This window comes from Salmo salar, chromosome 15 (genome assembly GCF_965601325.2).
Source record: "Salmo salar chromosome 15, fSalSal1, whole genome shotgun sequence".
Taxonomy (NCBI): domain Eukaryota; kingdom Metazoa; phylum Chordata; class Actinopteri; order Salmoniformes; family Salmonidae; genus Salmo; species Salmo salar.
Window position 1 is genome coordinate 31,160,857 of NC_138305.1, and position 12,379 is coordinate 31,173,235.

Genomic DNA, 12,379 nt, shown 5'->3' on the forward strand with positions numbered 1-12,379 from the left:
AGAGCGTGGTGAGAGGATGGATGGGCGAGAGGAGAGGGTGGGGAAGGGGGAGGAAAGAGAAGGGGATGAGAGCCATGTGGTTGATGTTAGTAAATAGTATTCAGCGTTGCTCTGGTATTGTAGCGGAGAGGAGGGAAGGGAGATCAGTAGACCGGCAGGGACACAGAAATCACACGCACACACTAAAACAGAGAAATACACACATGCACACCGAAACACACACACACACACACACACACACACACACCACACACACACACACACACACACACACACACACACACAAATAAATCAAAACACTCACTCACGCTCGCTGCCTGCCACTCCGCAGCTGAGCCAGTTTCCATGGCAACGGTGGCGAAAGATGTTGGAAGAGCAGAGTGTGTGTGTTCATATCCACTTGAAGTGTGTGTGCGAGTGGTTCTGGTGAGATTTATATAGATTGCTGAGGCAATGGATTTTAAGGACTCAGCTCTTTTCCCTTTAAGAGACAGACACTAGTCTGTCAGGGCAGTCAAATAAACAGAGATGGGTAAGACAGGAGCTGGATGGGGCTCTTAAAGGGCAATTCCACCAATTTTCATTATCTCCCGCACCACACCAGTGTCTACACGTGAAAACTAGGCGATTCTATGATCTGTGGTTAAAAAGAGAAGAAGAAAAGTCCTAAAAAAATGCTTCTCTGTGACATCACAGGGTAGGATTAAAAGTAAGAAAAACAATGATTTTCAAAACCTACAACTAGTTTCTAGATCGAGGGAGGGTATTTTCTTGCTCCCCACGTCCCCGCGTATCTCATAGTTTTTAAAAATCATTGTTTTTCAAATTCTTTCATTTCTTTATATTTCTTTCTACAAAATGTAGAAATGCGCTGTTTTCACATATGTTGACACTGGTATTGTGATGGAGATGATGAAACTGAGGTTGAAAAGTGGTGGAGTTGACCTTTAATAATACAACCCCTACTCAGACAGACAGACAGACAGACAGACAGACAGACAGACAGACAGACAGACAGACAGGCAGACAGGCAGACAGACAGACAGACAGACAGACAGACAGACAGACAGACAGACAGACAGACAGACAGACAGGCAGACAGGCAGACAGGCAGACAGAGAGAAACAGTACACAAACCTGGCATTGATTTATATTCTACTACGGTTGCTTTGGCAATGTTACTTCTCACATTTTTCATGACAATAAAGCTTCTTGAATTGAAAGTGTGAGTGAGTGAGACAGTCAGAAAGAGAGACATACAGAGAGACAGAGATATTGAAATACTTCCCCTGATGTGTTGTTCACAGTATCAGTGACGATGAATGATTCATGTCCACACACAGAGGGGTTTATTTTCAATGTATATTTATTTGTCAAAATGAGGTATTTCAAAGTGCTGAGTTGGAGCACTACATGTAAATTATATGAATGAAAAAAAATACATCTTATATCCGTTCACCCAGAAAGTTCTATGCACCCGACAGTTACAAATATTTAAACAAATGGAGAGAAATAAAGAGAAATTTTTGATAGAGGAAGAAAAAAGGACGCGATAAAGAGATATCTACCGAGAACTCATTTTCCGTACGAAAATATAACTATCAAATTTAGTATGTATCACAGTCACACTAAAGGGTAATAAAGGTATAGAATTAGAATCATTGTACAATACAAAGCAGGAAGAGAAAAAAAAACTTTTATATTACAAAGTTTTGTTGCCCTCGAGGCATTGCAGTACTTTTTTAATAAAGTTTCCAGTCTAGTTATTGGCAGCTTTTGGACATAAAATGTATAAAAACTCAAAGATAAAAATGTATATAAAACAAGGCAGATTCTGAGTGTATTTGTCTGTTATTTACAGTACTGTTATTTACAAAAGTGTCGGCTAGCAAGGTGCACATTATACCGTGGTTTCCTGGTGTACTAGTGTCTTCCGTTTGCAGTGGTGAAGGCGTAGAAAGCATTTTCTGCTACTAAGTGTGAACTTTGAACTCTCCAACCAGCTCTGACGCTATGCCCAGTGTGTATTCATTAGGCACACAATGGAGCAAAACGGACTGAAACAGAGAGGGAATACCTGATCGTGTCCATTGAGAAATGCTTATTTTCACTTTCCGTTGCAAAACATTTTGCCACGATGTGCCCTCATGAACATGACCCCTTTGAAAGTCACCTGGTTTGGGTTAGGGCTGTAAGTGTCACATTGAGTACAACAAGAAACAAGAAGAAATAGAGATAGGACCAAGAGGAGCGTGCTCCCTCTCTTCTTTCCTTCTCCTCCCTCGTTCTATTCTCTTCTTTCCTTCTTCTCAATGTGACCGGATTGAAAAACGTAGAACCCTAAACATTCTTAACGTCAACAAATGTGCAAAAAAAGTGGCGTCAGTGAATGTCCCGTCCACCCCGTCATTTGTCGCTCACATGTTTGTGTGTGTGTGTGTGCGCGCGTGTGTGTGTGTGTGTATATACATATATATAAGTTGAGACAAAGCGAGGGGGGGGGGGTCATCTGGGTGTGTCTGAGTGTATATATATATGTGTGTGTGTGTGTGTGTGTGTGTGTGTGTGTGTGTGTGTGTGTGTGTGTGTGTGTGTGTGTGTGTGTGTTTATGTCCGTGTGTATATATCAAATATATCAAATCAAATCAAATTTTATTTGTTACATGCGCCGAATACAACAGGTATTACCGAATACAACCTTACAGTGAAATGCTTACTTACAAGCCCTTAACCAACAATGCAGTTTTAAGAAAAGCATTTTTTATATATGTGTGTGTGTCTATGTCTGTGTGTATATATATGTGTGTGTGTGTGTGTGTGTGTGTGTGTCTATGTCTGTGTGTATATGTATGCGTCATGTGCCACTAAAAAGTCTTAGCAAGTCCTGGCCTGCTCGAGTCGCTTCATCAGCTGTTGCCTCCGCGCCTGCAGCCTATCCTTCTCCTGAGTCAGCTGCAGTTCGTCCGTTTCCAGCGACGACACATACTCCGCCGCTTTCTTCAAGATCAGCACCTTGGCCGCCTTCTCGTTCCTCGCCAGCTCGGGCACATGATCGCGGAGCGTGAGGAAACTTGAGCGCAGGTCGTTGCGCCGCTGGCGTTCCAGGATGTTGTGGTTTCGCCGCCGTTCGGAGTCTTCGGAGTCGGAGTTACCGGAGGAGCCGCCGCGTGGGCTACTGGCACCGCTGGTGTGGCGTTTGGATCTAGAACCCAGCATTGTTGATGATGGCACAGTCAGGGAGCCGCAGAATGTCGAGGATGATGGCGATGATGAAGAGGGGGCACGGGAGTATTGACGAGGAGCATTAGAGGACTTGTGTTTCTTGGAGGGGGGCGCGTGGTCGTCGTCAGAGGCGTACGGCGAGGGAGCGGCGTAGTTGTGCTGCTGCTGGTGGACCGAGCTCCGCTTGAGGATCAACTCCTGCCCGTGACAGTTTGACCCCGCAGACCCCCGGTTGCTGACGAATCGGCTCACGACACCAGATGAGGCCACGGCCCCTGAAGCGGTGCCCGTCTTCGACCGCACCGAGATGGTGACCGTGCCAGTCGCCATGGGCGACAAGCCACGCCGCTTCTCCACAGTGACCACATCGATCTCTTCGCCGTCTGAGTCGTCATCGTCCTCCTCCTCTTCCTCCTCCTCTTCGTCATCATCTTCATCATCTTCTTCTGGGAAAGGAAACGAGAAGTGTGAGTTGGTTAATCGTTTTGACTCACCAACTGCGGGAACTATGTCACCTATGTGTGCTTACAGGTGACAGGTCAAATGAAATGAATTGGTCACATACACATGGTTAGCAGATGTGAGTGTAGCGAAATGCTTGTGCTTCTAGTTCCGACAGTGCGGCAATATCTAACAAGTGATATCTAACAATTCTACCTGTGTAAAGGAATGGAATAAGAATATATAAATATATGGATGAGCAATATCAGAGCTGCATAGGCTAAAATGCAATAGATTGTATAGAATACAGTATATACATATGAGATGGGTAATGATGTGTGTGTGTGTGTGCTTGCGTGGGGGAAAAGTGAGAGCATTGCTCAACTCTCAGCTCTAGAGAGTACTCTTATTGCTGACCGTCAGTCACTCATCTAGCCCACAGGCTTTTTACATGCTTCATCTTGTAGACGAGCTGGATTCTTTCTTGTTTTTCAGGCCATTCCTGCTAATCTTTGCCCTCTACAGTTTGAATGTCTGAGTTGTGTCCCTGTTCACTCTCTCTTGAAAAGGTTCTGACATCCCCAGTTAGGCAGTTACTGATGATGAAACGAGATATGCAAAGCATTTAACAGTCATATTCCTGATCAGTTTAATCTTGAGGTGTTTCAGAAAAGTAAGTTGACCTTTTTCAATATTTACCGGCTTCTTTATCTTTAGTAAACCTGAGCTAAGACATTACAGCCGTGACTTATCAGAAGACTTATCATATAATACAAATAAACTAATAGAAATAATCTTACGCAGGCCTCTTTGAAGCTGAACGAGGAAGTGGCGGATCGTGAAGCGGCAGGTGATTGAGGACGGCAGCCCCAGTTAAAATGCCTTTGTGAAAACAGCTATCATTATCAGCTAAGTCGTTCATAAAGCAGTGAGGCATTTTACAGCTTACTGTAACCCACTTCTCACGGCCAAACCCTCGGGAGGAAGTCTCTCTCTCTCACACACACACACACTGAGAAGGGAGGCAGTCTCTTTCTCCCTCTCTCTCTCTCTCTCTCTCTCTCTCTCTCTCTCACACACACACACTGAGAAGTTGGCACGGGAATCAAAACACAACCACACCACAGGTTCTCAGCTGGGTGGTTATGGGGATGTCTGGCCTCTCCTCTTCTTTTCTCCCTCTCCTCCTCTTTTCCCCCCCTCTCCTCCTATTTTCTCTCTTTCTCCTCTTTTCTCTCTCTCCTCTTTTCCCTCCCTCCCTCTCCTCCTCTTTTCCCTCTCTCCTCTCCTCTTTTCTCTCTCTATTTTCTCCCACTCTCTCTCTAGACAGACCACCTGTGAAGCTGAGACAGCCTGGGCAATTTGATATTTGGCTCAGAGGGAAAGGGGGTAGATAGTACTAGTGAGTCTATCTCTAGGGGTAGATGTCAATAGTATAAAGTGGCATCCTCTCCTCATCTCCTTTCCTCATCCTGCATTGATCTGAAGGAGCTGGTCTGGTGAAAGCCAACACCTGGTTTTCCAAAAGATCAGTGCAGATGAAGACGAGCCACTTTAAACTATTGACATGTATCCTTCATTGGTGTCAATGAATAATGTACAGATACACATGTCACAAGTGCCTTTGGCTTCCAGGTATACTGTAGGCTATCATACTGTAGGCTATCATACTGTAGGCTATCATACTGCAGGCTATCATACTGCAGGCTATCATACTGCAAGCTATCATACTGCAAGCTATCATACTGTATACTATAATACTGTAAGCTATCATACTGCAAGCTATCATACTGAAGGCTATCATACTGTAGACTATCATACTGTAAGCTATCATACTGTAAGCTATCATACTGCAGGCTATCATACTACAGGCTATCATATGTGTTTTATGTGTCAGCATTTGATTCTAGAGTCATTCCTCTATCTTATATTGGGGGCCAAATGCAGGAGGCCTACTCTGTGCCTATAGGTATTTAACATGGATAGGATATCTGATTGTATCTATATTGACACCGTCTATATATGCCTTTCGCGGTGTGTCTGCTATTCTATTTTATGGTGAGGTAAGCTCGGATAAAAGAGAGGGAGACGCGACTTAACACTGCCCGCGTCAGAAGAGGGCAAATGTTTTTTATCTCCAGGCTGGCGGGGTAGCGGGGGAGGCGGTGGAGCGGCGCCAGAGAGACAGCTGTCGAGATGGGAGCGCCTGTTCAAAGCTGTCAGCCCCCTAAAGAAAATGGGCCCTCCTCCTCCTCTCTCCAGCTCTCTTTCTTCCGCCCGCGGGCCGGTCAAAGGGGGTGTGTTTTGGCAAGGCACTACAGCTCGAGCCTCGAGGCGGCGCTGCCAAGTTGGAAGTCTTTCTCTTTTTTCACTACCGTTTCACAGACGCGCCACAAAGAACTATAGTAAAGACTCACGTGGGTTTTTCGTAAGTCCCACCAGACTTCCATGGTAGTTGCCAAACGATACATGTATGCTCAACGATAGATGGAGCATTTAAGAATGTTCGAAGAACCTATTATCCTGTTATTACAAAGGTTTTATTGTCCACTTTGTTGTTATCGACCGACCCCCTTTACAAACCACACCCACGCACATCCTCAACACCGAACACAATAGTCGCTATAAATGGCATTTTACAAAATGACGTCTAGTTTACCCGGGTTGAACATTGAATAGGCCTAAGCAATTTCACACCTATGGAGCCCTAGTTATTTCCAAATCCTTACGTAAAGTGCTTAATCATAGCCTCCAACGAACCTTATCAATAAGTCCGTTTACTTCTGTCTGTCCGCCTGCGCCGAGGAGTCAAGTAGAGCCTTCATTGCCCTTTACAACCCGTATGTCTAGTTGTTCGGTGTCTTTTTGTTGGATGCCAACTGGGTCTAAGTTAGTAATGCACACAATCCCCCAATTTTACAGCTCTCTGCCGGATGAAGCGCCTGCCTATTACATAAACCCTCTCGCGCACTGTCACCTCCATTTACTGCCGGCATGTGGAACCTAACTACGTAATCCGATTCTGTGCCTGTCATATGAACTTTCAATCACCACAATTAGCACTAGCCTAAAATTAATAATAATAACAATAATAATAATGTGGCAGAATGACGTCAATTCAACCAAATAAAACTGGGTTTGTGGATGAGTATTGTGTTATTAGGCTATCTGCTGTTGTACTGTAGGCACCGTAACGAAAACAAAAGCTATTGTGCGCATTCATCCTCGCCAAAGGTATCTGCTTACCGGAGTCGCTCGGAGTTTCCTCTGCGCTACAGTGGGCAGTAGTGGCGGGGGCCGTCCCAGGTGGACATCTGCTGCTGCTGCTACCGTTTCTTTTGTTGATGGGGAAAGGGAAGACTATTGTCGGGTCCACACTCAGCTCCGGCGCCTTGGTTGTGATGGCGGCGGCGGTAGTGACATTTTTACTAACTCCACAGGCAGTCGCGGTGGAGATGGCTTTGCCTAGCTTCTCTGTGACCACCCTCTGGAGCTTTTCCCTGGCCGAGAAGCCGCTCCACATACAGTCCTGAATGATAATGGAGTTGGGGTTACTATCCAAAGCGGAGCAGCCGCCGAACAGGTCTCCGTCCGACGCGCCCCAAATATCGTCTTCGGGCAGGAACAGGAGCTCTGAAGCCCAGTCGCAGCCCAGCGGGTCGCCTAATCCAAAACCCATGGAACCTGCTGCCGAGTCGCCCCTGTCCCCCCCGGACGCAAAGGCCAGCTCCCCCGGTAGCGCCGCTCGGCTCGGGGAGAGGGGCGGCGTGGGCAGCAACTCGAATTTCTTCCAGATGTCCTCTCCGGGTGGCGCAGAGTCGGGACCGCAGAAATAGAAGTCATCCTCACCCGGGTAGAAGCAGGGTTGTAGAGAGTCGAACTCCATGTCGGAATTTTTACTTACAATCGCCGGCATTTTATCCCACACTTGGAAAGCCTGCAAAGAGGGATAGTTTAGACACAATGGAATAAGATACACACCTACATAAAGTTCCTATCGAAAAGACCAGATAACTAACACCTTATGCACAACATTCTACAGTCAGTCCTAAAAGTCTTACAAATCCATTGGAAAGCACAGAGGCCAGTGCGCGTAAAATGTGTGGAAAGTCATCTTTCCACTATTCTTGGTATTATTCACACAATAATACCACAGTGAGCAATTATAATAACTATTAAAACAAATATCTATGTTAAAGTCACATGACAATTCAATTCGTTTTAAGGATGACCATTTTGCAGTCAAAATAGAGAGAAAAAAAACGGAGTCAAATAATGTAAGCGACACTTTCACCCAAATATTGAAAGATGCTCACCTCGCGTTGACTGAGGTTGTGGTGTGAGTCGTGTTTTCTCGAATCTCTCTCGCAGTTCAGTGATAAACTAGATTAGGAGCAGACATGTAGTGTAGTGTCGCACAGACAGATCTCTGACACGCATTGTGCTGGGCTCTGGAGTGTTATAGCCGAGACTCAAATCTCTCTCTGAGTTGGAGGGAAGACTCCACCCACGGAGGGGCGGGGTGAGTGTGCTAGACTGCAGCGCTGCGGCGTGAGGCGGACGCTGTGTAGGCTCCTATAGGGTCGGCACTAGTTACCACTCCCACAAAGTCATAAACCCCGCAATATCAACAATTTATCTTCTTAAAATGCGATTTTAAACCTAACCCTAACATCAACCCTTACTTTAAACACACTTCTATCCGTATACCTAAACCTAACCTTAAATTAAGACAAAAAAGCACATTTAATTTTCATGAATTTGTGGTTGTGGTAACTAGTGAAAACCCTCATATAGCCTGCAACGGGCTCCATTACCTCCCCAAAGAATAGATATTACATTATCATCCCCGAGCCTCCATTATGGCGAATTTCTTTCCCTTTTCAGAAACTGTTTGGGGAAAATTGTAGACAAATGCATAGGATATAGACTTTATTTTATGTATAAAGGCTCCACTAATATATGGCATAATGATTTGTTACCCAGCAACCTTTAACATAGCGTTTTGATGGAAGTAGGCCTGCTATTTGTTTAAAGATAATCATATCAGCTGTTATACTCAATCAATCAAATGCATTTATAAAGCCCTTTTTGCATCAGCCGATGTCACAAAGTGTTTTTACTGAAACCCAGCCTAAAACCCCAAACAGCAAGCAAAGCAGATGTAGAAGCACGGCTTATACTATCTTGTTATTAGGAAAGTCACGATGGCTTGGCGCATTACTCAATGCTAGAGCTGAACTCAACTCTCACTATTGTCTGGGGGCATTGAGGTACCCGCATAGCATCATCAAAGAGTCGGTATCACTGCGCCCTCACGCGGACACAGGATAATAGGAGGTTGAACGCATCAATACATGAATCGCTGTTGTATGTTATCTGCGGTGAATTGTCGAACAATGAGTTGTTCTTTATAATGAAGATAAAGTATGAAGCTGTTATGTATAACTACTATAGGCTACTGATTAAACACATACATACATTGAGTTGATTGGCTACGCTTTAAACCTATCATTATATGCTACTGATTAAACACATCCACACATTGAGTTGATAGGCTTTAAACCTACCATTATACTATTCTTTGTCTTCTTTGTCTACACATGTCCAGGGCGAGCAGAATCAGCTGCGCTCAGGGGTTGTAACGTAACTCCACTGGCAGCGGTTAATGTAGCCTGCAGTCATCCCATTCCCTTACTCTAATAACAGGTTTGACGGAAATGTATCTGTAATTACGCGCACGGGCTCCGCATTGGCACGGGCACAGATACAGTATATTCCCTATCGACTTATTGAGAGAAACTGTTCTGTTTACAACCAAACGAAATGACACAGCACTTGTTCTATAACATGTTTGTTCTAACCGAAATCACAAAGAGGATATCGAAAAATAAATGTAAATTGGTCTACATGTCTTTTGTGTCCTATAAAGTCACTGTGAAACGAGTCCTATGCAGTCAAGCTTTTAATTAGTGGATAGGTTTTTAATCAGAAGCAGTAAAAGACCTTTCCATATGTGATTCCAGAAAAAGACATGTTCACAGGCCTACATATCTTTATTTTCTCTTTTAAACCACCGAGCAGTCCTACTACTACTAGACTATAATCCCATGCAGTCAAGTCAAGCGTTGATATTGTTGACGGGTTGTTATCAGAACCAGTGGTGGAAGATGGGAGGGATGGTAAAGACCAGCAGCTGCTATCAGAGCAAGAAGAGTTGGAACTGGGATCTGTTTGGGAGGGGCAGGGCGTTTCCTGGGAATACCAATACCACCTACACCGGTTCCCTGGGATTGGGACAAGGAAAACTGGATGGGAGCTGGGATGAGATGTTCGCCCTTGTTTTCCTGTGACCCATAGGAACTGCTTCCTGTGTGTGAGAGAGGGAGTAATAACTTAGAGAAAGAGAGAGCGACATGGGCAAGGGAGGGAGGGAGAAACTAAAAGGGAGAGAGAGATGGGGAGGGAGGGAGGTAGAGGGAGGAAGGGAGTGATGAGAGAGAGAGGGAGGGAGGGAGAGAGAGGGAGGGAGGGAGGGAGAGAGAGGGAGAGATGAGAAAGGGAGTGAGAGGGAGCAGAGAGCGAGAGAGAGAAGAGAGAAAGACAGAGGGAGTGAGAGGGAGAGATGAGAGAGGGAGGGAGAGAGGGAGCAAAGAGCGAGAGAGAGAAGCGAGAAAGACATAGGGAGAGAGAGGAAAGTGGTGTTGGGGGAAAAATATACAACATTATAAAATCCATGAACACAAACAACAAGTGTGTGGTTAAAATTGTCAAAAAAAACACACATTTCTTTCCACAGGGCTGTGGGGTGAGACAGGGATGCAGCTTAAGCCCCACCCTCTTCAACATATATATCAATGAATTGACGTGGGCACTAGAACAGTCTGCAACACCAGGCCTCACCCTGCTAGAATCTGAAGTCAAATGTCTACTGATGATCTGGTGCTTCTGTCCCCAACCAAGGAGGGCCTACAGCAGCACCTAGATCTTATGCACAGATTCTGTCAGAACTTGGGCCCTGACAGTAAATCTCTGTAAGACAAAAATAATGGTGTTCCAAAAAAGGTCCAGTCGCCAGGACCACAAATACAAATTCCATCTAGGCACCATTGCCCTAGAGCAAACAAAAAACTATACATACCTCGGCCTAAACATCAGCGCCACAGGTAACTTCCACAAAGCTGTGAACGATCTGAGAGACAAGGAAAGAAGGGCCTATTATGCCATCAAAAGGAACATCAACTTAGCGATACACGCTAATTATCCATATCCAGAAAGGAGCTGTTAAATTCTACAACCACCTAAAAGGAAGCGATTCCCAAACCTTCCATAACAAAGCCATCATCTACAGAGAAATGAACCTGGAGAAGAGTCCCCTAAGCAAGCTGGTCCTGGGGCTCTGTTCACAAACACAAACAGACCCCACACAGCTCCAGGACAGCAACACAATTAGACCCAACCAAATCATGAGAAAACAAAAAGATAATTACTTGACACATTGGAAAGAATTAACAAAAAAACAGAGCAAACAAGAATGCTATTTGGCCCCAAACAGAGAGTACACCATGGCAGAATACCTGACCACTGTGACTGACCCAAACGTAAGGAAAGCTTTGACTATGTACAAACTCAGTGAGCATAGCCTTGCTATTGAGAATGGCCTCCGTAGGCAGACCTGGCTCTCAAGAGAAGACAGGCTATGTGCACACTGCCCACAAAATGAGGTGGAAACTGAGCTGCACTTCCTATCCTCCTGCCAAATGTATGACAATATTAGAGACACATATTTCCCTCAGATTATACACATCCACAAAGAATTCGAAAACAAACCCAATTTTGATAAACTCCCATATCTACTGGGTGAAATACCACAGTGTGCCATCACAGCAGCACGATTTGTGACCTGTTGCCACAAGAAAATGTCAACCAGTGAAGAACAAACACCATTGTAAATACAGATAGATGAAAGAGGGAGGGAGAGGGAGCAGAGAGCGAGAGAGAGAAGAGAGAAAGACAGAGGGAGGGAGAGGGAGCAGAGAGCGAGAGAGAGAAGAGAGAAAGACAGAGGGAGAGGGGGAGGGAGAGGGAGCAGAGAGAAAGAGAGAGGGAGAGATGAGAGAGGGAGGGAGAGGGAGAGGGAGCAGAGAGAGAGAGAGAAGAGAGAAAGACAGAGGGAGAGGGGGAGGGAGAGGGAGCAGAGAGAAAGAGAGAGGGAGAGATGAGAGAGGGAGGGAGAGGGAGAGGGAGCAGAGAGAGAGAGAGAAGAGAGAAAGACAGAGGGAGAGGGGGAGGGAGAGGGAGCAGAGAGAAAGAGAGAGGGAGAGATGAGAGAGGGAGGGAGAGGGAGAGGGAGCAGAGAGAGAGAGAGAAGAGAGAAAGACAGAGGGAGAGATGAGAGAGGGAGGGAGAGGGAGCAGAGAGAGAAGAGAGAAAGAGAGGGAGAGATAGGGAGAGATGAGAGGGAGAGAGTAAATAATCAGAAAGTAAAATAAAGTTACATGTTTCATATGGTACAACTTTGGTCCAGTTGTGTCCATCTGGCACAAACACACACTAAACATATAAATAATTAAAATAAACAGAAACACTTCCATATTGAATGTTAATATAATTCTCTAACCAAGTGGAACTGGCCAGTTATGTCCAGACAGAGACTAAGACACTGGCCATGTTTGTGAGCAGCATTATTGCTCAGGGTTTAGAGAGTGGATAGAGG

General features: G+C 45.2%; 1 protein-coding gene across 2 annotated transcripts; it reads right to left on the minus strand.

The window, feature by feature from the left end:
- Positions 1-1,348: 1,348 nt before the first annotated feature.
- mycn (MYCN proto-oncogene, bHLH transcription factor) lies at positions 1,349-8,137 on the minus strand. Of its 2 annotated transcripts, none has more exons than XM_014143880.3 (3): positions 7,980-8,137; positions 6,910-7,600; positions 1,349-3,665 (listed from the first exon to the last, which is right to left on the minus strand). In XM_014143880.3, exons 2-3 carry the CDS (start codon positions 7,577-7,579, stop codon positions 2,875-2,877), a joined length of 1,461 nt encoding a protein of 486 aa, XP_013999355.1. In that variant the 5' UTR covers positions 7,580-7,600; positions 7,980-8,137; the 3' UTR covers positions 1,349-2,874. The 2 variants fall into 2 exon arrangements, with proteins under 2 accessions (XP_013999355.1, XP_013999354.1); XM_014143879.3 differs by having other exon boundaries at positions 1,349-3,668.
- Positions 8,138-12,379: the final 4,242 nt, after the last annotated feature.